The sequence below is a fragment of the Peromyscus californicus genome, unplaced genomic scaffold, assembly GCF_007827085.1.
Source record: "Peromyscus californicus insignis strain IS unplaced genomic scaffold, ASM782708v3 Scaffold_5__1_contigs__length_169319896, whole genome shotgun sequence".
In the NCBI taxonomy this organism is placed as follows: domain Eukaryota; kingdom Metazoa; phylum Chordata; class Mammalia; order Rodentia; family Cricetidae; genus Peromyscus; species Peromyscus californicus.
This window is the reverse complement of record NW_026294573.1, coordinates 150,432,622-150,457,355: the sequence shown is the minus strand read 5'-3', so window position 1 is coordinate 150,457,355 and position 24,734 is coordinate 150,432,622. Positions and strand designations below refer to the sequence as shown.

The following is a 24,734-nucleotide window of genomic DNA, read 5'->3' as shown; positions in this document are numbered from 1 at the left end:
GCTACCACACAGAGAATCTGGATTATGTTCGATTTGATATTCGTAACTGAAGAAAAACATTTGATTACAAAAGCTGTTGAGTTATGCCAAAATGTATATTTTAAAGGTACCTTGACTTTAAAATTTGGATGTAAGGATATGTTGCTTTGGAAAGGAGGCTCTGCTTTTGTTTCCACAGAAAGCCAGAGACTATGGATTTGTTCCAGATTAAGATACATCAGGTTTGACCAGCCAAGACCACCTGAAAGGTCTCCGATGACACCATGGCCCAGATGATCCAACATCCAGAACCATTTCAAGGCAACTGGCTCAGACGATACACCCTCATGGACTACTCCATAATCCTAAAATATTCTTTGTGTCCCCATAAGATACAGCACCCCCCTCCAGCAGGAAGTAGTAAGAGAAGCTACGCCCAAATTCCCAAATATACCAAGCTGACTTTGGAGATGTGTAAAGGTTAAAACCTTCCTTTTTAAGAAAAGAAAAGGGGAAGTGCTGTGGGATGATCTGTATGTCAAATGTGTTGCTAATTGGTCAATGAATAAATCACTGATTGGTCAGTGGCCAGGCAGGAAGTATAGGCGGGACTAACAGAGAGGAGAATGGAGAGAACAGGAAGCTGGGTGAGGGAGACACTGCGAGCTGCCATCAGGACAAGGAAGATGTAAAGTACCGGTAAGCCACAAGCCACGTGGCAAGGTATAGATGAATAGAAATGGATTAATTTAAGCTGTAAGAACAGTTAGCAAGAAGCCTGCCACGGCCATACAGTTTGTAACCAATATAAGTGTCTGTGTTTACTTGGTCGGGTCTGAGTGGCTGTGGGGCTGGCAGGTGAGAGAGTTTGTCCTGACTGTGGGCAAGGCAGGAAAACTCTAGCTACAGTTCTCTGTGAATAGACTCAAAATGGCCATCAAGTGATAATGGAGTCTTTCATTGGACACAATTCACAGTAGTTCCAGTATATCTTGGAACCCACTCGAAAGGTATTTTAACAGTTCTTGAAAACATAATTTAAGCAACATCTTGACAACCATTTAATTGCCAACTTTTTTCTCTGGTTCACGAAGAAGGCTGAGTGGAAGTCTCTGGAATTTTCACAGAAAACAATACCACATCCCTGGAAGAATAGCAGGCGTTAGAGTCATTATGGTAGACTTGAAAGGTGAAGAGGTGGTGATAGGAAAGAGAGACAGAGAGAGAGAGAGAGAGAGAGAGAGAGAGAGAGAGAGAGAGAGAGAGGATGGATGGAGAGAGGATGGATGGAGAGAGGAAGGAAGGAAGGGAGAGAGGGAGGAAAGGAAGGAAGGAAGGAAACAACAAATGCTGGTGAGCATCTGGAGAAATGGAGAAGGAAACCTAATCCACTGCTGGGAATATCATTAACTGGTGCAGCCACTGTGGAAATCAATACTGTTCTTAAAAGCTAAAACTAAAACTGCTATTGACCCAGCTATTCAACTCCTGGGTACGGACCTGAAAGACCCTAAGTCAGCTTCCATAGAGGTGCTTGGGCATCCATGTTATGATACTGTTCACAGTATCCAGGATATGCTATGGAATCAGCCTAGATGTCCTTAAATGGAAGAATAGATAATGAAAATGTACATGTACAAAACAAAATTTTTGCAGCCATAAAGTAAATGAAATTATGACATTTGCAGAATAATGGGCTGTATTAGAGATCATTATGTTGAGTGAAATAAAGCAGATTCAGAAAGAGAAATGTCATGTTCTCTCATTTACAGAATCTAGACTTTAAATATACGTGTATCTATGCACATATATGTTTATGTATACACACACATATATATGAGATGGCAACAGAAACAGGGCTATGAAAGATATAGAAGAGGTTTAAATGGAGCAAGTAAGAGGTCAAGAAGCTAACAGAACATATGTGGCATTAAAATACTTGGGGAAGGAAGGATCACTGAAGGCAGTGAGAGAGCAAATTAGAGCAAAGCATAATGATTCTATATGTGTAACAATGCCACAGTGACAATCATTACTTTGTATGGTAACAGAAATATAATTTGTTTTATAAAAGAAAAATTGGATGAAGGCAGAGCATGCGCCAGGGTTGCAAGTGGAGGGGGAAGGATGTGAACACAGTCCTTTCTGCAAAACTTCCATTTATTCCTTTAAGTACTGCAACACTTTCATATAACTTTACATTAATGTCTTCCTCCAACCAACATCTCTAGGAAAATAGCCACACCTTATGTACAGCTTGAGACCAACATTGGTTTACATCCCAGGGTATTAGTCCTCCGTATAGGTGCTTACATGATGCCAGGGGAGACCTGAGGCACCAACAAATCAGGTATTTCTATCAGTCAACAATGAATGTGAAATTTCTCTATGAACTATTATCATCTATCTTGCACTATCTTAAGGTCTCAGGTTATAGACTGTGTCAAAGAAGGGCCACATAACTGGAGATCCTGGCAAGAAATACTTAATGACCTGCCAATAACCAACTCCTAGATAGCAACAGCTTCTGCTCTGATTTCTACTTTCCTTGGACCTGAACAATGCATTTCACCTGTGGCATTGCTGCTGCTGCTTCCAAGACATGATGTCTTACAATGTATTTTTATCTTGCTTTTCAATTATTCCATTTGTTGCTATTTCCAGAAATACAAAATCTTCTGGCATTGATTTATGTGGAATCACACTGATTATTTGCATGGCTCCATTCTCAGTTTGACATTTATAATATTGCTTTCAGATACATATGTCAAAAAATACCTAGATTCTCCTTTGTTGCATAGAACAAATAATTACTTCCATGGGGGCGGGGAGAAGGAAAACAAAGAAACTTCTCTCCTGCCTAAGCAGGTGAAGGACTCCTCTGCTGTTGCTCTTCTCACCTATCACATTTCACTGAGGATGACAAACTGTGTTTTCTAAGAGAAAATGTCGTGCCTTGCTCTGTAGGATCACACACACAAGTATTAGGACACAAACTGGACACACACTGTTGAGAGGACATGTAGTTCCTGGCAAAACCTCCACAAAACAGAAGAGCTTTGCTGGGCTACTGCAGTTTTACTTTTAATAGTTCCACAGTTGCCTTCCCATTTGTCTATCCGCAGGAAGGAAAATGTAAATCTCAATCTGGAAAAGGGAAAACGTCTGAAACTTGTAAACTTGCTATAATTCATAATTATGATGAAATAGTGCAAATACCTTAAAATACATTAAAAGATAATATTCATTAACTTAAAGTTCTGAAGTTTTCCCTTTCATGTTAAGAGTTATTATTATCATGTGCTTGTAAGTAATAGTGGGTTTTTCTCCCCATGAAAACTACTTTAAGCTTATATTGCCATAACTTTTATTTTGAGAAAAAAACTGTACTCTACATTATCATGCCAATGTTATTTATATGCTGGTATGAGAGTCTTCTCACTGTAGATCACAGGGGCCACACCTTTTAAACACCCTTCCTGTGTCTCTCCGGGCTATTGCATATAATATGCACATATGCACATTCTCATTTGTCCTATATTTGTATACACAAGACGTGTGCCTTACACTATACTTCATGTTTTGTCACCTCACAGCATATTCTGGCAATCTTCCCTCATTGGTGTTCTAATGGTAATATACAGGTGCCTCATTTACATTTCCAGTTGCAAGCCAGGTGTGGTGGCACAAGCCTTTAATCTCAGCACTGGAGGCAGAGGCAAGCAGATCTCTGTGAGTTGGTGTCTAGCTTGGTCTACAAAGCACAGTCCAGGACAGCCAGGGCTGTTATACAGAGAATCCCTGTCTTGAAAAACAAAACAAAAACTTCTTACTTTTCCAGCTGCATAGCATTCTATTCTCAATGTATATGTCGTGGCTTATTGTGGTGGTTTTGTAACATGGCCATGAGTTCTCAGGCACTCTTAGCATGAAAAGATGAAGTTCCTCCATTTTGAACCCAGGTGATTTGTAATTACAAACCAATAAGTTGGCAGATGTGATGATCATCTGACTTTCAGCCTCAGTCATACATACTATTTGGCTTCTACTTGAAGCATCCTGTATTGAAGCATGTCTTAGAGATTTTATGATTTTTGTTCTCATTAGAGATTGGTAGCAAATCTTACTTATGCTGAGCTTAGCAAAGTGTCCTATACAGAGAACAAAGTTCCTTGAGTTTGGAAACTATCTATCAAATTTTAAAATAATTTTGTATTCATGTATAGAATTCACAGAGCTCAGTAAAAATCAATGGTTTGTTGTTTTCTTTTGTTTTTTGGGGGGGGTTGTTTTGTTTTGCTTTGGGTTTTTTGTTTTTGTTTTTGTTTTGTTTTGTTGGGTAACATCCCATGAAAATCTTCCTATTTAAATCACTCTCGTTTCTACATATTACTTCTCTTCTGGATGATGAATCTTAGTACTTTTCTTAATTTTTGACACCACAAGGTTATTATATTGTACTATGCCATCTTCAATTTCTTCCTTTATTGAAATAATATACTCAAATCTAGGAAAATTAGGGCCTTTCTTATAAACTATTTTGAAATTCATATTATGCATTAACCAAGTTTAAATAACTCAAGTCAAGGAAAAGAGCAAGTCTTTACACATATCTTATTTTTATTCTCATAGAACATAAAAAGGGGTCAATGGGGTTATTTTATAACAGCAACGTGATTAAAGAAAAATATCTAGAAACATATAAAAGCAACACAGCTGGGCAGTGGTGGTGCATGCCTTTAGTCCCAGCACTCGGGAGGCAGAGGCAGGCATATCTCTGTGAGTTCGAGGCCAGCCTGGGCTACAGAGTGAGTTTCAGGAAGGGCGCAAAGCTACACAGAGAAACTCTGTCTCGAAAAAAACAAAATAAATAAATAAATAAAAGCAACACAAATCCATTAGAACTCTTCCTCCCCTACCCACAAAAGCACAGAAGCTTTGTCAAAAACAAGACCCCAAACCCTGAAAACACATATTTATTCCTTTTAGAAACTATGAAGATGATGTTATTCCCATTATATTTAATACCTCTTAGTGATGATGAAAATACAATACAAAAGAGCTGAGCCCAAGATCGTCTCCAGAATTGCCTACTTCATTTCACCCCATAATAGGATTACAGTTTTCCTTTGGAGACTTTCCCCGATCGTTTCCCAGGGATTGCTACCCCGGTAGACAGTTATGAACTACCTTGCTAGCTCTCCCTGCAATACCTCTGCCCATCCGTCAGTGCCATCAGCAGGTGGAAGTTCTCTATGCTTGATCTCTGCTTAGACAGGTGTGGAGGCTGAGGCAGGAGAAGCACACGTTCCAAGACAGCCTGAGCTAGCTAGTGAGACCCTGTCTCCAAACATGAATGAATAGATGGATGGATACTGATTTCAACCACATCTCAGCGTTTTCAGTTTTTCAGTCCCTTCCACCACAGTTGAGAACATCAGTCCACACCTGACAGCCCTTAGTTAGTGTTGTATCTTATTAGCTTCTTCTCATCATCTCGAGTATTTATTTTCCATAGGCAAATCAGGACAGTCTTAAAAAGTCAAAGGTTTAGGTGTCTTCTTGACTCTCATTACCCTCACAATGCCATCCCTCTCTGGATGGTGACTCACCAAGCCTCCCGGTCTCTCAGTCTATAGCTATGACCTCTTCTACTGCTCTTCCCCCAATCTCCATGCTCTAACCCATGGCATCTCCAGCTCTGTAAAACTGCAGCTGTTACATTTGCAGTCCCCATTGTCCAGAAAACTCTTCTTTCTCTTAAAGTTTTGATGGCTGATTCTGACTCATTTTTCAGGGCTCTTATTGTTACCTCTGAAATGTCTTTCCTGGTCGCCCATCTGAAATACTTTCTGCCTTTGTTCCTTGCTTATTATTCTTAAATTATAGTGCTTACTGTACATAGCTCAAATGAATGGAAGTTCTTCAGCATATGAATAGCAAAATAGGCACTCAAATATTTGAAAGGATGACTGAATGGGCGGGTGCAGGAGGGGGTCTTGATTTAACATTTAAAGATGCTGGAAAGAACCTGAGTGAAATGTGAGAATTATAAAAACAGAATAAAAGAACCTTGAAGGCACGTGCTTACGGAACTAGGGGAAAGATTCTAACAGGAAATGGGCATGGCGTTCCACTAGAGTGCCAGGAGCAGGTACGCTTCATCCTTAATGAAGACTTGGTCTCAGTGAAGCCAAGTTTAACTTAAGAAACAATATGAGGGCTGGAGAGATGGCTCAGAGGTTAAGAGCACTGACTGCTCTTCCAGAGGTCCTGAGTTCAATTCCCAGAACCCACATGGTGGCTCACAACCATCTGTAATGAGATCTGGCGCCCTCTTCTGTGTGTATAATAAATAAATAAATCTTTAAAAAAAAAAAAGAAAGAAAGAAACAATATGAAAGACATCCCTAAAATGGCATAAGTGGGTTATAGTAACACAAAGGTCAAGTTTTCATGTTCATCAAGACCCTGTTTGTTCAGCACCATAGAAGGTATGCGCTGTATCAGGACACTGAAGAAGCTTAGTGACACTTGTCTCCAAAATGCTTTACATCTCTTGCTTATCATGACAATGTGACTTCTCAGTGGGTCTTTGGCAAATAACATGAACATTTAAATAAACTTCACCAGGGATTGTGTGCAGAAAAGGGCCTTGCATATAAATCATTTCTTTTTATCAACACATAACCAATCTTGGTTCTTCAAGTATGCAAGAAGATTTGGAAATTCAAGACTGACAAAGTACATCTGAAGACTCAGTATCAGTCTACTGAAATATAGAAAAATGCAGTTCTGAAAGAACTAAGATTACACATCCAGTTTGAACTAAGGCACAATCTCTAAATTCAGATTTTTCCAAGGATAAGACGTAAGAGGGTCACTAAGAACATACTTCCAAACCAAGCGGTATTTCCTAAAGATCACAATAGTGCATAATAAATGACAACTTGTGAGAACTAAATTTATGTCTGAAGTTTTAACTACTGTGCCTAAGAGATCCATAAAACAGAAATGCCTCTAATCTGTAAGCCCCTTGGCCAAGGACAGATACTCTCTGAGATGATGGAAGCTATTTATGTAAGATAACAAGTTACATGTTTTTGATCCCCTAAACAAGTTTGTTTGACCCAACGACACTGGATGTACTTAATCGAATGTAGGCAGGAGGGACGCAGTCAGGAAGTATGTCAGGATACCCCTGATTGGATCTGGTCTTTTTAAGCCTCTGAAATGTGACTCTGTTGTGCCCAGATCGTGACCCCCAGAGAGACCACCAAAGACGAGCATGCCGGAATGCAAAAGCAAGGTTTAATTCTGGATATCCAAAAGCAATACAAGCCTAGGCAGGGACTTCGTCCAATACATCCAACGCAGTGGAGGCTGGAGGAAGTGCCCGCCTTGTCTGCAAGCTCAGTTTTTAAAGGCAAAAGCCACAAGGTTACATCGTTTAGGGGTGCTAGTACGGGTACAATTCTGATTGGCTCACTTCTAGGGGCTTTCTAGAAATCATGGCTTAATCTTACTTCTAAGGGAGTGGTTGCCCGCCACCATTTCTCATTGGTTGCCCTCAGGTGGGGGCATTTTTATGGTCAGTTACCTTGGAAACTAGGGAGAGGACATTCCATAGTCCGGCAGGCATTACCTCATGACTACCTTGTGACTCTGTACTTTTACACTTCCGGGTTCCTGGAATCTGAACTGACTGGTTTCAGTAACTAATGGCCTATTCCCAAAAGGGGAAATCTTAGGCCTTAATTTTAGGGTGAAAGCATTTTGGTCTTATTTCTAAGATGGCTCATTTTGGTCTCACAACTCTTCATCATTTTCTGAGAACCCTGGAATGGACCTGGCCAGAGTCCATAATCCTGGCCAGTATTTAACTAAAGCTTGCTTCAAATTTGGCTCAAAACTGTGGTAGTGGTCTTATTCTCACCCAGTGAGATAAACTTACCATTTCATCATTGAAAACATGTCCTCCAGTCTCAGACCTTGAGATGGCCAGGCAAATATCATGACAGGCCCCCAATAACTCAGTTAAGAACTAGGCCTCAGTTCACAAACAAGGGGCAATCAATCACCAATCACTGGATGAAGCACATATGCCTGAGCAACTCCCCTTCCTCATCCCTCCCCTAACTCCCCTTCCTCATCCCTCCCCTAACTCCCCTTCCTCATCCCTCCCCCAAGTAATAATCAAACAAGGACAAAGCCTTGGACTTGTCCAGTCTTGCCAAGAACGTAAAAGCTATAGCCTTAGCCCACCCCTGCTATCCCTAAACAATCAGAAATGTACTAATATGATTGCCACTTGTGTAAGCCAATCCTAGGTAGAATGGGTCACATTGCTTTTAGAATTCCTTCAGCTGCGCTTAAAAGGAACTTACACGTCTCTCTCAGCTTGATCAACATTTTGTACAGGTAAGCGACCCAACATGCATGTGGTATAATAAATGCTCCTGTTGATTGAATCGTGACTGGTGGTCTTCTTGGGACTTCTCACAGACCCTAACAATCTTAGTCCAAGAATGGGGTTGTGCAAGGGGAATTCTGACTGCTTGTCAGAAAACAAGACAAGAGTTTTATTGCCGGGCAGTGGTGGCGCACGCCTTTAATCCCAGCACTTGGGAGGCAGAGTCAGGCGGATCTTTGAGTTCGAAGCCAGCCTGGTCTACAGAGTCAGATCCAGGACAGGCACCAAAACTATACAAAGAAACCCTGTCTCGGGGAAAAAAGTCTTGTGACCTCACTTTCTTCAAAAACAGGAAATTTTTCTTGGAATGTGCTTTTGTGCCCCTCCCAGGGGTATTAGACAGGAGTGAGCTGACTTCAACTGCTGTTACTCATATGCCTCTATGGAAAAACATGTTTTTTGCCATGTGTGGCTTGTCCTTGTGATCGAACACCTTACTTATGTGATTTTGGTTTGGTTTGGTTTTCCATTTGTTTTTTGAGACAGAGTTTTATCTGTGTAGCCATTACTGACTGGAACTTACTCTGGAGACCAGGCTGGCCTCAGACTCAGAGATCCTGCCTCTGCCTCCCAAGTGCTGGGATTAAAAGCATGTACCACCACTGCCCTTAATCCTCAGAGTATAAATTGCCTGATGCTCGAGTAAAGTTGACTATTGCATGAGACTTTAGTACACCTTATTTTTAGGCCCCGCATGCCACCAACTACAGCTGTAAACACTCAAGCAATTAAATTTTTTTTCACGTAACACTTTTTCATGGATACATGCATATGCCCTGGCACACTCACAGGGCCCTGAGGAGCTCCTTTAAAATGCCTCACATCTAAAGCTAAGTTCGGGATCTGTCTTCTCCAAAGTGTAGTCCTCTGGTGTTCTTTGTTTTAGTGCAGGCAAATAAACCATAAAGTTACAGAAGCAGAATTCTTGTAGATCTTTGCCATTGCCATCTTACTCCCAAGAGCCATCCACCAACAAGTTCAATCCGATCTACTCTTAGATTTGCTTTGGGCTTTGACTGGGAATTAAGCCTATGGCCTCTTGTCTGCTAGTTAAATGCTATGCCACTGGGTTTGATTTCCATCTCTTTCTTCATTGTTGCTACTTTTTGAATTATTTTGAGACAGGATCTGGTTAAATTGACTTGGATAGCCCCAAAGTTGCAGTTCTCCTGAGTGGCTGGGGTTATAGGCTTGTGTCACAATGCTTGGCTTCAGTCTCCCTCCTAAACCTCATCGCTGGGCATTCTATCTCGAATATAACCTGAGTCCAAGCAACCAGCATAATTCATCAAATTTACCTGAATTGCTACTGCAATTTAGTAAGACAGTTATCCTCATGTGCTCTGGTAGATCATTTAATTCATTTATTCTATAGAGTGATTTAAAATAATGACCTGACACAGTTTTTTGTTTAAACAAAATTCCTTTCGCATGGCCTATAATGCCCTGGAATCAACTCATATTCATTGTAGGGTCCCTCAGTGCAGCAGAACAAATCACTCAGAATTCTAGTATCTTAAACAAAAATTTAAGATCAGTGCCAACAGTTCAGTTGGGTTGTCATCTACAGTCTCTTATGTAGATACAGTAACAGTTTGGACTGCACTGGTGTCATTTGAAGACTCATCTCTGAGGTGTATCCAATACATTCACATGGCTAAGGGCTGGTCAGACATCTTTCTTCTATGTGGCCTTTCTGCATGGTTGGTTTTGACTTTCTCTGGTCATGACTGTCTCCAGCTATCCCATTTCCTACATGACAAGTTACTTTTTTCCATAGTGTACTTCTGCAATATCAAAAGCCCAAACTGTATAATCTCTTCTCATTTAGCATCTAAGCTCATTCAGTACATCTTCTACCTTATTCTGGATGTCAAAAACAAGTCACAGGGTCAGCGTACATTGAAGCAGAGAGATTCTACAGGGCTGCAATACATGAAAACCAAGTTATAGGGAGGAGAGAGAATCTATGGGAAATATCAACCACCTACCTCTCTAATCTCATTTTACAGCATGTGCCCTACATCTATCTCTACTTTAGCAACATTGAACTTCCTTCCCCACTAGGGCTTACCATACCCCATTCTGCTCAAGTTTTTTCCCATACTTTCTTTGCCTACAATCTGGTATGCTTTTCACCTGGATAACCTCTGTCCCATCTTTAAATTCCAATCAAGGCTCAGGAAAGCCTTTCCAGTCTCCTTTAACCAAGTTAAATCACAGTGTATGTGATCAAGGTACTAGACATGTTTCTTTCTTCCTTCCTTCCTTCCTTCCTTCCTTCCTTCCTTCCTTCCTTTCTTTCTTTCTTTCTTTCTTTCTTTCTTTGTAAGAAGCATAAATATTTATTTGTAACAAAGGAGTATACAGTGTTGAAAATCTACAACTTCTTGTTAAATTCACATTTGCACTTCACCTTCTTTTTTTTTTTTTTTTTCCTGGAGCTGAGGACTGAACCCAGGGCCTTGCGCTCTACCTCTGAGCTAAATCCCCAACCCCGCACTTTTCCTTTTTAAACAAACATTTATAAACATTATTTTATACAGATATAGTTCTGTAAATACAACATTGAGTTCAGTGGTCCTTCAGCATTTTCCACTTAATTTTTTTTTAAACATAAAACAGGTTATAATTCCAACGTCCAGAGTTATTTGAAACTGGAAAATATGTTCTCTGTAGAAAATAATAAAAATGATAACATTTCCCAATAAGCCCTTTTAAGCTGAATTATACATATAAATATTGATTAGATTCTGGGATACAGAAGAAACCTATCTTCATCTGTTCAGCGAGCTATGTTTTACTTAAGTTGTGTAAGTGAGATTTCTATTCATCTTCCCCTTTATTGTTTGATTTACAGCAGACATTTTTCTATAGGCTAATCCATAATCTAAAAAGATTTTAGCCTCCCGTCCTGAAAGTACAGCCAGCATATCCTTTCATCAGCTTGATAGAGTACAAATTCTTATCCTAATAGTGAAATGTTTCACTAAAGCATGCCCAGTGATTGGGCAAAACCAAAACTTAATATAAGCCACAGTCATCCTAGGGTCCTCCCTGCTAGGTAGCCTCCCTGGATCTGTGGGTTGCAGTCTGATAGTCCTTGGTATATCTAGTATCCGCTTATGAGTAAGTACATACCATGTTTGTCTTTCTGAGTCTGGGTTACCTCACTCAGGATGATATTTTCTAGTTCCATCCATTTGCCTGCAAATTTCATGATGTCATTGTTTTTCTGTGCTGAGTAATACTCCATTGTATATATATATACCACATTTTCTTAATCCATTCTTCAGTTGACGGGCATCTAGGTTGTTTCCAGGTTCTGGCTATTATGAATAATGCTGCTATGAACATAGTTGAGCATGTATCTTTGTACTAGACGTGTTTCTAACACAGTTCTTGTCCCCTCTGCATTTTGTATTTCAGTGAGTGAAATACATTACATCATAAGAGAAAGGAAACTAGTCAGTTTTCCCTTTCCTACCACAGCTTGGCTAACATGCCAGGATTCGTTGATGAATAAAGGAAAGAAACAAACCTAGACCTGTCCCTCTGTATGTAACCAAGTATCTCCTCCCTTTCTGAATTACACTCAAGCAATAAGTCACGTTCCCATTGTCAATACTCTGCACAATGAGACAACCTGGAATTCAAAACATTTTCACAGATTTTGCAAAGTGAGCCAATTAATTTTTGCTCAGCTGAGGAACTGCCTCCCCAAGAATGAACTGTGGGCATGTCTGTCGGACATTTTCCTAATTAATGATTGGCATGGGAAGTAGCAGTCCACTGCAGGCAGTACCACCTTTGGGCAGGTGGTTCTGGGTTGTATAAGGAAGCAAGCTGAGTGAGCCATGGAAAAAACGAGCCAATAAGCAACATTCCTCCACCGGCCGCTGCTTCAGATTCTGCCTCTAGATTCCTACCTCCAGCTGTAACTTGTAAGCTAGAATAAACTCTATCCTCCCAAATTTCTTTTGGTGATGGTGTTTTATTACATCAACAGAGAAGCAAGCTAGAATGCAAATGTAAAATTATGTCATTCTCCCATACATTGTCTAAAATATTAGTAGATCTGTAAGAGAATCAATTAATATAGCCAAACTATTAACGCTTGTGGTATTTTTTTGTCCCCACTTTCCTTTCAAATGAGACTAAAGCTGTCTTTGATTTTAATTTCTATGCCTGAACAAAAGCTGGCCAATATACCATAGAGCATTGCAGTCAGGAGAGAAGTTGCACTCTGTAGCTACCCAGTACTGACAGTGGAGACCACTAGCTTTCTACTCAGAAACTCAGGTGGGTAGTTCCAAGGACTACATGTGACTCTTCTGGGGCAAAACCTAGTGTCCAATGTTAAATACCCTCCACTACATTATTAATAGTCTACCTAGAAATAAACACATCATAGCTTTCAACCCCAAATGCACTATTTCTTCATAGGAGATAGGAACTAACATTTATGTCCTTAGAAAGTGAGGAAAAGAGGAGCTGAAGAGGTGGCCCAGGGGTGAAGGGCACACAGTATTCTTGCAGAGGATCCATGTTTGGTTACCACCACTCATAATGGGTGGCTCACAATCCACTGGAACTCCAGTTCCAGGTCATCCAATGCTCTCTTCTGGCGTCCTCGACCACTTGCAAAGACATGGCGCACATACATACACACACACACACACAAACACACACAGTCTGAATAATTATAAATGGTATCATAAACTAAAGTTAATCATCAAAATATATATTCAATTTCTTGTCTTTGGATTCCAACTAAGAATTTTACTGTTTTCATCTATTAACAGAGTCTGGTGATAACAAATATCTTAAAAATCTGAACTGATTAAGCCAGAAGTTTATTTATTCTTTCTCCCACTGCATGAGCCCCATGAAGGCACAGTTTTGGTCAGGCTTACTCAGAGCAGTACAGCACGCGGTACACTGTGGTGCCCCTAAAGCTGCTGAATGAATGAACGCTGATGGGGTTCAAGATTTAGAACGTGTGCAAATAGTTCTTTGTTATTAATCAAGAAAAAATACTGTCAAGATGCAAATAAAATGACGTTATTTCACATTCATGTTTCTTGCGTCATAGGTATTGCCTATATGAAATTAGTGTTTTAAATATCCCACCCGTCTCCTTCATCAGTACCGAAAAAATTATTCTACTGCAAGGCCAAATGAGCTCTTTGATTAAACACACCCTTAAGAGTGCTGGTTTAAGGCCGGGCGGTGGTGGCTCACGCCTTTAATCCCAGCACTCGGGAGGCAGAGCCAGGAGGATCTCTGTGAGTTCGAGGCCAGCCTGGGCTACCAAGTGAGTTCCAGGAAAAGGCGCAAAGCTACACAGAGAAACCCTGTCTCGAAAAACCAAAAAAAAAAAAAAAAAGAGTGCTGGTTTAAAAGTTCTTTAGAGTGAAATTACTTCTCTTCAGCGGTTGATCTGAAAGTACCACACTTCCTTTGTGGTTTGAGGAATCTGATCAAATTAAGGAAATCTATAGAAAATAACGAAGGTCTATGCAGGTCTGTGTGTATGAGTATCAATCATGTATTGTTGTAACTACAACCTGACTAAAGGTAGGAAAAGACGGCTCCATGACAGAGCATGAAAACATGTCCAAACTCAGTCCCCTAATAAATTGTCAAATACTTTCTCTGAAATGACTAAGTTAATGAAATTGAAACATTCGTTAAGGAATCAGTGAATAAATATTATTCAATATTTATTTCAATATTGAATAGTACAATATTAATATTGAACTGGCCCACTAAGGGAAATCCCCCAGCTTGGTATCTGGTGAATTCTGACCAACAAGTATAACTTGTAGGTTTTCTGTGGGTGAGTTCTGTTGGACTTTGCCCCTTTCCTCTCAAGCTGTCAATCACACTGAATTACTCCCAACTAACCATAGTTTTCCTTTGTCTTGCTTAGGTGGACTGAGATCCTCGAAGCTAATTTTCAAGTTATACAATGTTAAATAGAAATGCTAAATGCCAGACAACTTCAACCTGTTCCAGTGTGTCTCCAATTTCAGACACGAACTTAGGGAAAGTTGTGTTACAAGACATGTGACCTGCTTCTATCTTCAAAAGCATTAGCTTTTGCCTCCTTGGGCCTTTACACTTCATTCACATTCAGCCAAAACAGAAAGACGGAGGAAGCTATGTTTGCACGTGCCATATTTAATGGTCTCTGCAAGGCTTGCCTTCCAGACTACTGGAGTAATCATCCAGAAGGCTTTGAACAAAGACAGATCTTTGAATAAATCGAATCCTTTGGTAAACAGACTTCTTTTTCCTCACCGCACCATTTACCCGAATTCCTTTTTACTCTACACTGAAAATACAAATAAAATATAGACAGTATAAACTCGGGTAACTTTTGGAAGTTAATTTCAACCTCACCCAGATGTGTATATAAAAAATATTTCACTTTCCCTTCTATCTGCAAGTTCTTCATTCTCCACTCAAGCTGTGACACACACTTCTCCTCACAGGCAGGACTATTACCCAAAGCCTAGGGATTTCAGACATATTAGGAATATTGGTTAACTCTGTCCCTTCTGGTTAGGCACTTCCCTGGTTGCATTGGACTGTGGGGTGAGTGTAAGAGATGAAGATGTTTGGTGCTCAAGTCCTCTCAAGGACAGATGCCAAGGTGAGCAGTAATCCCAAGTACCCCGGGTTTTTCAGCAACCCAAAGCACTTGTGAATGACTGAAGGATCTGCACCACCGCCCAGCTACACTTAGGGGCTGCTTGGGAAACAGCAGCACAGAGCTCGGGAAATTCACGTCAGATCCCAAACCCGGGTAAGAAGTGCTCAAGCACACACTCCCCACACCACCAGCAGCAGCAGCGAAGCCCTGCAGCGAGGCTCTCGGGCAGGCAGGCACCGCCTGGGAAGGCAACGGTCCGCATCCTTCTCCCCCAGCCCAAGTGAGAGGCTCTCCGCCCCCGCGCCAGAGCTCCCCGGCATTCATCCTTCCAGACCTTTCCGTGAGCAGCAGAAAGGTCTATGCCGGCCTTACCTCTTGGGCTGCTCTCCTGCAAGTACGGCGGGGCGGTGGGAGTGACATTCCCGGAATGGGAGGCTGACAGCAGAGGCGAACGTTCGTCCACCCCGTCAGCAGCCATGACTGCTGCAGCAGCAGCAGCAGCAGCAGCAGCAGCAGGCCCGCCGCAGGCTGAGCTGGGTTGCGGCTCCGGAGGAGGAGGTGGTGGCCAGCACGGCTGCCGAGCTGCTGCAGCTACGGCCTCCGGGAGGGCCCAGGATGTGTCACAAGGCAGGAGGCGGGGGAGGGGAGGGTGCGGGACCGAGAGGCGGGGGGAAGGGAAGCACGCCGGGAGGCTTGCTGGGGGAGGGGAGGGGAGAGGAAAGAAAGAGCCCTGGAGGAAGAGGAGGAGGAGGAGGAGGAGGAAGGGAAGAAGTGGTGGAGGGGCACCCAGCCAGTCTGAGAAAAGAGGGAACAGATTAGGACTGTTTAGGAAATGGGGGAGGGGAAGAGATCAAGTAAGCACGAGGAGGGGCCAATGGCATGAGAGGGTGAGGAATCTTTTAAACTTAGAGAAAGAGGATAAAGAGCAGCTTTGAAAGGCACTAAAAGAAAAGGCCTGCACTTGATTACGGGAAAATTAAAGCAATCAAGTTCAGCTCCTCCAAGAAGAAGGGGGCTCCAACTTTGCTGATGAACTTTGCAGTTGAGTAAAGAAAGTTTATTTCTTGGGTATCAATTCCTTCTTGGAAGTTTCTCCTTTGTTGTGAATCTTAGCCCAGTATCTGTCGACTAAGGAAGTGCGGACTCCTTGGGGTTTCCTCTTTTCCTTGGTGAATTTTTAGCAATATGAGTGCTGACATTTGATTTCGGCACTTTAAGCATAGGTGTTGACTTTTACAACTTTTGTTTCACAAAATAGACTGTCATTTCAGTTTTTACAATAATGAGACTTATGTAAGACAATTATATCTTTTTCTCACAAAAGATAATTTTTTAAAAAGCCATTGGGCTGAAGAGATGGTTCAATGGTTAAGGACTGGACTTGCTTAGGACACAAATCCAGTTCTCAGCACCCACATTAGGGAGTTCACAAACACCTCTAACTGCAGCATACGCAATCTAATGCCCTCTTCTGTCCCACACACACCACACCATACACACACACAATTTTTTGTTGTTGTTTTGTTTTTCTGAGACAGGGTTTCTCTGTGTAACAGCGCTGACTGTCCTGGAACTCTGTAGACCAGGCTGGTTTCAAACTCTCCGAGATCCACCTGCCTCTGCCTCCCGAGTGCTGGGATTAAAGGCATGTGCCACCACTGCCTTGCTTATAATCTTTTTAAAATACTCAGCGTATTTACTGTCTTATTTTCTATTTACATTTTTTTCTTCTTTTGATGGCTTGCCATATGATTCCAGCATAGTTTACATTTTTTAAAAAAGCAAATCAAAATTTAGAACACAAAACCAAATAAAAATGCAGCAGGAATAAAAATTGTACCCTGGGATGATAGCTTTCCTGCTATGGTCAGTTGGGAAGGTCAACTACTCACTTACTTGGGTGTCCTCACGTATCCAGTGGTCTGTGTTCAAGGTGGCTGAAGGCACTGCAGGGAAACAGCTGTGCAGGGGACTGGTAGTTGCATGCTTATGTCACCATGAGTATAAGCAGCAGGTATCAGGCATTTGAAACTACTCAAATCACATGCAGAATCCTCAAATTGCTCTCTGAAGACATATCTTTCTTCCTTAATCTATTAAGTACCAGCTGGAAACCCTAAGGGAAGATAAAGAATGATGTTGTCCTTCATGCAGCATCTTTGGACGGTCAATAACAAGAAGATACAACACATATAAGTATCCCCATATGGTATGATCCCTATGGGCATAGATGGGTCTCTAGTAGCCTGGGATATGAAGACTCAAGATGTAGCACTCCCTGCAAATAATAGTTTATCCCTTGCAAAAGGAGTGGTAGTACTTCACGGTTGGAGTCTGAAGACTACTGAGTTGAAGAAAGTTACAAAAAATCCACAGAACCCTACTTATACCCTAGTTATGGTTTGGATTGTCCTACAAAGGCTCATATGTAAATGACTGGTTCCCCACACTAGCAGTATTGGGAGGTGCTGTAGGGGATTAAGAGGTGGAGCCTTTGAGTCATCAAAGGTATATAGCCTTGAAAGATATTGCATTGGTGAGTTATAACTTACTGGTCTCCACACTCTGCATCATGTGCAATGTAGACAGTTACTCCCAAAATTGATTTTTTCCATTGCCATCCACAGCCCTCATCAAAGGAGAGCCAATGCCTTGTATTTGAATTTCCAGAGTAAGCTAAATAAGCCTTCTGTCTGTAAGTTAGTTGCCTCGTGTATTTGGTTGTAGTAATGCAAAGATGACCAATAAATATCATGTTCTCCACTCCTCAAACTCCATTTATTTTATTTCATTTTATTTTTTTGGTTTTTTGAGACAGGGTTTCACTGTATAATATGGCTGTCCTGGACCTCACTGTGTAGGCCAGGTTGGGCTTGAACTCACAGAGATCTCCCTGCCTCTGCCTGCTGAGTGCTGGGATTAAAGACATGCACCAGCACCGCCCAGCTCAAACTCCATTTTAATTGTATATTTGCATTTGTATTATCCTCCTCTTTACCCCCAATTGATAAATGAGGTCAGAAGACATATATCTTTTTTGGGAGGGTCCTTTTTAAAATTTTAATTACATCATTCTCCCTTTCCTTTCCTCCTTCAAACCCCTTCCCACACCCTCTCTTCCTCTGAAATTCATGGCCCCTTTTTCTTTGATTACTGTTACTGCATATATATGCATAATTTATAAATACAAATAGCTGAGTCTATTTATTGTTTGTATGTACATGATTTCAGAGCCAACCAATCGTATTATATAATCAGTTAGTGGCTCATCCCTAAGGAAGACTAATTCTCCCTCTCAGCATTGACTGTAGTTCTTTGTCTAGGAATGGGGCCCCTTGAGAGTTCTCCCTTCCATGTTAGTATGTCTGTTAGTGTTGTCATGGATTGGATCTTGTTTAGACAGACATATTGTTGAGGAATCATGGGTACAGGTTCTTTGTCATTTCTAAGAGATATAATCTCACTGGTCCTCTGGATTTTATAATCTCCCTGCCCCCTCTTCTGGGATAGTCCCTGAGCCTGGGGTACAGGAGTTACGTTGTAGCTGTATCCCGCAGGGCTGGGCACTCACCATCAGTTTTCTGTATTTTGATGGTTTGTGGTTTTCTGGGGTAGTCAGTCTCTGTAGGCTGCGAGAGAAGCTTCTCTGATAAGTAGTGAAAACTACATTCATATGTGAGTATCAGGATTAGTATTTAGAATGAAATTTGGAATTATACTGGTCTAAGAAAGTGGAGATGGTATGGTCTCCACTAGGGTCCATGGACTCACCAGCCCCAGGTAGTTGGGCAGGTTTCCAATACCAAGCATGATTTCCCTCTTGTTGAGTGGACAATAAGTCCAGTCAGACTTCTATTGCTTACCACCAGGAAATGAATACCACAATTGCACCTTTTGGAACTTCTTACCATGTTGGTCCTTGTTGTGGCTCAGAGGTGTCTCCTCTGGGTAGTGTGGCACGAATCTAAAAAGGTCTTATTAGTAAAAAAAACTCAGGGGCCAGCCGGTGGGACACAGGAAAACTTCCGACTACAGGGGAGGGCTGTTGATTGTTCCCCGATTTGGCAGCTTGCATAACAAGCACCTCCTGGTACCGTGAAAGCTGGTCCCTGGGGAGGAAGAAGCTGAGTATCTTTTATTCGCAATATGTCTCCAATGCCTAGCACATAAACAAGCATATGCTATTTGCCAAACAAATAAGACAATGATTGAATAAACAAATACAACAAATAAATAAAATCCCAGTATCCTTTTTTTTTTTTTTTGGCTTTTTGAGACAGGATTTCTCTGGGTAGTTTTGGTGCCTGTCCTGGATCTCTCTCTGTAGACCAGGCTGTCCTCGAACTCACAGAGATCCACCTGGCTTTCCCTCCTGAGTGCTAGGATCAAAGAAGTGTGTTACCACTGCCCAGTCAATCCCAGTATCTTAATAAAATTCTTCAACATGGAGAAGTCAAAATCAGAGCTGGGGATATAGCTTAGTTGGTAGAGTGTTTGCACACCATGTACAAGGCCCTGGGTTCAATCCACAGTACCACATAAACTGGATGTGGTAGTACAGGGCTGTAATCCCAGCACTAAGGACGTGGAGGTAGCAGGAACAGAAAGAAGTTCAAGGCCAGCTTCAAGCACATAACAAGGTGCAGGCCAGCCTGTGCTTAAACTGGTTGAGATATCTTGGGATCCAGCAATCCTTCTGTGTCCTTCGAAGCATCTGAAACTCTGTGCACCTCTGTGCCCAGCTCATTTCTTGACTTAAAAAATTCTGTATCAGTATGGGCATATGTGCATGCAGGCAAGTGCCTGAAGATTCCAGAAACATTGGATCCCCTGGAACTGGAGTTATCAGAAGTTGTGATCCACCTATCAGGGAACGGAACTTGGGTCCTTTGCAAGGATAGTATGAGCTCTTAAATGCTGAGCCATCTTTGCAGGCCCTTCATGGTTTTTTTAATGAAGATGACAGTATTGCCATTTGTCTAAATAATATTTTTTATTGTTGCATTGTGTCTCTACAACTATAGTTGTACCTAGAAGAGTGATAAGTCTGAAGAACATTCCCCTTTTACTTCATCATATGGTTATTTTTCTTAACTCTGTCATACTGCTTCCCCATTAAACTTAGAACTTATTTGAAGGTAATAGCAGTTACTCCTACACTGGAAAAGGTAGTAGATACATGGACATTGTATTTGCAGTAATGCCAAATCAGGCAAAAAAATTTCTTAGATGTGTATCACTTCATTCTGGTTTCAAGATAAACCATGACTTATGGTTACTCAATAAAGGTTAAAGAACACTCACCAATTCATGGTATTTCATTTTTATGACATCTATTATCTTTATTCACTAGAGAAGCTAATACATCTGTCAGAATAAAAGGTTTTGTCCACACAAGAATATATGCGATTGTAATGGAGCTAAACTGCTACCCTAATTATTTGCTGCATAACAAACCACATCAAAAGCTTGTGGCTTTAAACAACATGACTTGTTTTTTATGACTTTCTGTAGGGTGATTGGTGATTATCTGGTCAGACTTGCCTGAACTTAGCCAACTGAGCTTAGCTGGCAAGTTTGGTGATGGCTGGTTTCAGTTGGAACATATGAGGCCGTTGGCATCTCCATATAATCCTCATCCCAGACTTTCTCATGTGTCTGCTGGTACTCCAAGAGGAAGCCAAAGAGGTCAAAACAATGTCACTTCCATAACCTGCTTCCACCACCAGCTGCTTTCTCAGTCTGCCTTTGGCTCACAGTTGGATGCCTAGATGTCTCCTTTTGTCTTCCAAGTTACAAGGCCAGTGGAGGAATAGGCACTGTTCCTTGGTGGGAGACCCAGCAATCACATTGTAAAGGAGCATGGAACATAAGAGGACATGATTATTTGAAGCACTTGTGCAGTTTGTCTTCTTTCCCAATGGTCTGCATCCCCTTCAGGAAAAGGCAAATTAGAAAAGTTTGTTGTATGCACACTATGTTTTGGAAGTCCTTACAGAAACTAACGTGGAGATTTAATTAGTCCCCATTGTGAGGCGTAGAGACAGAAGCAGTGTAACATCTAAGAGCCTACACAGGAACCCACTTATGAATTAAGGAGTTAGTGTCATCCCAGATTGGATCTAGTATAGAAGCCAGTTTAACTCAGGCCTTTGTCAGTCCCCACCAGCAAGGTTATCCTCACCAAATGCATGCCCTCAACTTTGGACTTTCTAGCCTCAGAAACATGAGCCAAAATAAACTTTTTTGGTTTTTTGTTTTGGGTTTTTTTTTTTTTTTGTCTTTATTTTTGTTTGCTTGTTTCTTGCCAGTTTTCCATTCTTGGGTATTCTGTTATAGCAACAGAAAATAAACTAAGAAAATTGCCCAAATCAACTTTGTGTATCTTGTCACCTATGTCCAGTTCAGGTTCACACAAAGCTCTTTGACATGACTCTATATGTTCAGCCCCTAGGGAGAGCAGAATTCTGAAATGTCCTGGGGAGCATGTTACTGCTCACTTGTGGAGATCAGCACAGGATTCTCCTTCATTAGGACACAATTCTGTTTCCTCTGCTATTCCATTTTCTGTCTACTATTCTCCATCCCTCTTGGCCTTCCACTGAATCCATTCTTTTCTGTAAGATATGCCTCCTATTGACAGCTGAGTAGCTTTTTCAGCCTGCCTTCTGCTAAAAGAGAATTGGAGTCACAAAGGATTCTTTTCATTTGATACTGTCTCTTTAAATCCATGTTTATATAATTCCCTGTTGAATGTGAAATACCCTCTATAAGCTCATGTGTTTGAACATCGCCACCAGCTAGTGGTGCATTTTGAGAATGCTGTTGAACATTAAGGGGGTGGTGGTGCTGTGTTGGAGGAAACTGGGGTCACTGGGGGTAGAACTTGATGTTTTACAAACTTACCCTACTTCCTGTTGATCCTCCCGTTGGGAGCATGAAGGTCCTTGTACCCACAGATCACCAAGGAAACCAGGAATGTTAAGTATGAAGGATTGTCCTTTCAAAGAAAAAGGTGTATAACTGGTTTTTCCATCCAGAAAGGCTGGGATAATAGCTTGGTAATCTACTTTATCTGTAGGGTCAGGCCATGACAAGCTCCCACAAACAGGACCAGAGATGGCTTGTAGGTTAAATGACCCTTACCTTATCTGTACAGCCAGGGACACCCTCAAGTTCCCACGACTAGGACCAGAGATGGCTAGTAGGCCAAATGACCCTTACCGTATCTGTATATCCAGGGGCACCCTCAAGCTCCCACAATGAGGACTAACAGCCCAAATGACCTGTGTGCTATCATATGACTGAGACCACACTAGAGCCTTCCCTAGACCCTTGAGCTAATACAGGTAGCCTATCTCTAGGACCCATCTTTTTGGAAGAAATGATATGTACCATGAGTTGATATAATTATGCTTCCTTGTGCACTAGTGTGCTGGGGGATGTCTTTCTGTATGCTGTGAATATATGTTGTTCCCATTAGTTAATAAATAAGCTGCTTTGGCCTATGGCAAGGCAGCTTAGAGGCAGGCAGGAAATCCAAGGAGAGAGAGAGAGGTAAAAAAAAAGGCGATGTGGGAGAGAGATGCCAGCTGTCCCTGAAGGAATAGCAAGATGCCAACAGACTGGTAATGCCACGGCTATGTGGCAAAATATAGATTAATAAAAATGGGTTAAGTTATAAGAGCTAGCTAGCAAGAAGCCTGCGACAGGCCATACAATTGGTAATTAATATTAAGTCTCTGAATGATTATTTTATAGGCGGCTGAGGGACCACCTGGCCCAGTGAGACTGGAGGAACAAGGGACTGCAGGGCCAGGCGGGACCTGAGAAAACTTGAGGCTACACTGGGGATTGTATTACAGCAGGAGGTTGGGTTTTTGTTGTTGTTGTTGTTTTGTTTTATTTTTGTTTGTTTGTTTTGTTTTTTTCCAAATTGTACTGTGTTTAAAAATGCTGGCAGTAAACTGCCTGGCATCAGACTCCCAAAGTTCACAGCCTCTACTTCCTGACTTCAGTGGGACATGACTAGAAGCCTCCTGCACCTGCTGCCCTGGTTCCCCTGTCTCAATAGACTGTATCACCTTGAACTGTAAGCCAATTAACCCCTCCCTCTGCTAAGTTGCTTCTTGTCAGGCTTTTTTGTCACACTAGTGAGAAAAGTAGCTTAGTACAGGAAACTGTTACTGAGAGTGGGATCATTGTGGTAGACCTGAATATGTGATTTTTAGGTTTTGGAACTAGTTTTCAAGAGAAATGTAAAAGAGTTTCAAACTTCTAACTAAAAAGAAAAAGTTCTTAAGTGCTGTCAACCAAGTTTATTGGGATATTCTGATTGGAATTTGAAAGGTCTGAAAGGCTGCAAAAATGTGGATTGTGGAAGGCTGGTTCATGAGCTTTCAGACAGGAACAAAGGCTCAATCAGGAAGTGATGTGGACTATTCCTCTGCACTGTCTTGAGAACATGAGTGAGGCTGCTGTTTAGGAGTAAGGGATTAATTTGCATGGCAGAGGACATTTCAAGGCAGGACATCCTTTAAGCTGTGGAATGGTTATTGTTTACCACTGTAGATCCAGGTCTAGTGAAAAGGGGCAGCAAAAAGATAGTTAAAATGTGCAATTTCCCAGGAAAGGCGCAAAGCTACACAGAGAAACCCTGTCTAGAAAAACCAAAAAAAAAAAAAAAAAATGTGCAATTTATTTGAAAGGAAAGACCTTAAACTCAGAATGCAGGTGGGATTTCCTGCTTCTGGAAAGCAATTGCTTAGAGAATTGTTTCCCCAGGATCAGCACACAGAAGCTGATGCAACTGTGACCCAAGGGTCCATCTTAAGGTAGCAGCAGAACTTGATGATGTCTTTTTCATGGTACAGGTTTTGCAGGAATAGAAGACGCAATATTGGGGTCTTATACCACAGTTATCCAAGCCAAGCAGACTGTGTCCTGTCAGAAATCTAAGTTTACACAGAGAAACCCTGTCTCAAAAAAGCCAAAAAAAAAAAAGGAGATTTTTGTTTGTAGTTTGAGGTTGTTTGTTGTTTGAGGTTTGTTTCACTGTACTGTACCCAGGCTGGCCTGGAACTTACAACGTGTGGTAAATAAATGTTGAATGGCAACTTGACAAGATTTAGAATCACCCATGAGAAAAGTCAGCAGACACACATTTGAGAGATTATTTAGATTGGGTTAGCCACTGAGAATGCCTGGGAATGATTTTTTAAATTAGGTTCATGAAAGTAGGAAGACCAAACCTAAATGGGAGTGGTCTAGATATAAGGAAAGCCTATGGAAAAGCATTTGGGTTTTGCCTGCTTTCCTTTGTGTCTTGCTGGTGAATTCACATACTCTGCTGCTGCTGCTGCTGCTTCTGCTATTCTTCACTAACATCTGGACCTAGATTCTTCAGCCCTTCAACAAAGACTGATAGACAGTGAATTTCCATGAACCCTCCTAGCCTTTGGCACCAAAGTGGAACTGCTGAGGCACTCAGCCTAGTGTACTAATCGATTACCATGTTCTTAGCCTTTCCAGTATGAAGACAGACATTGTTGGACAACCCAGACCAATATTGTGTAAGTCAATATAATAAAACCCCCTTTAACATATATTCATTCTTTTGGT

General features: G+C 41.4%; 1 protein-coding gene across 1 annotated transcript in view; it reads right to left on the bottom strand.

Moving 5' to 3' along the window:
* Pip4p2 (phosphatidylinositol-4,5-bisphosphate 4-phosphatase 2) overlaps positions 1–15,768 on the bottom strand; it is a 59,077-nt gene extending 43,309 nt beyond the window's left edge. The window contains exon 1 of the mRNA XM_052715965.1: positions 15,486–15,768. Coding sequence (XP_052571925.1) covers positions 15,486–15,591 — 106 coding nt within the window. The 5' untranslated portion in view covers positions 15,592–15,768. The remainder of the gene's footprint in view (positions 1–15,485) is intronic.
* Between the last annotated feature and the right edge of the window lie 8,966 nt (positions 15,769–24,734).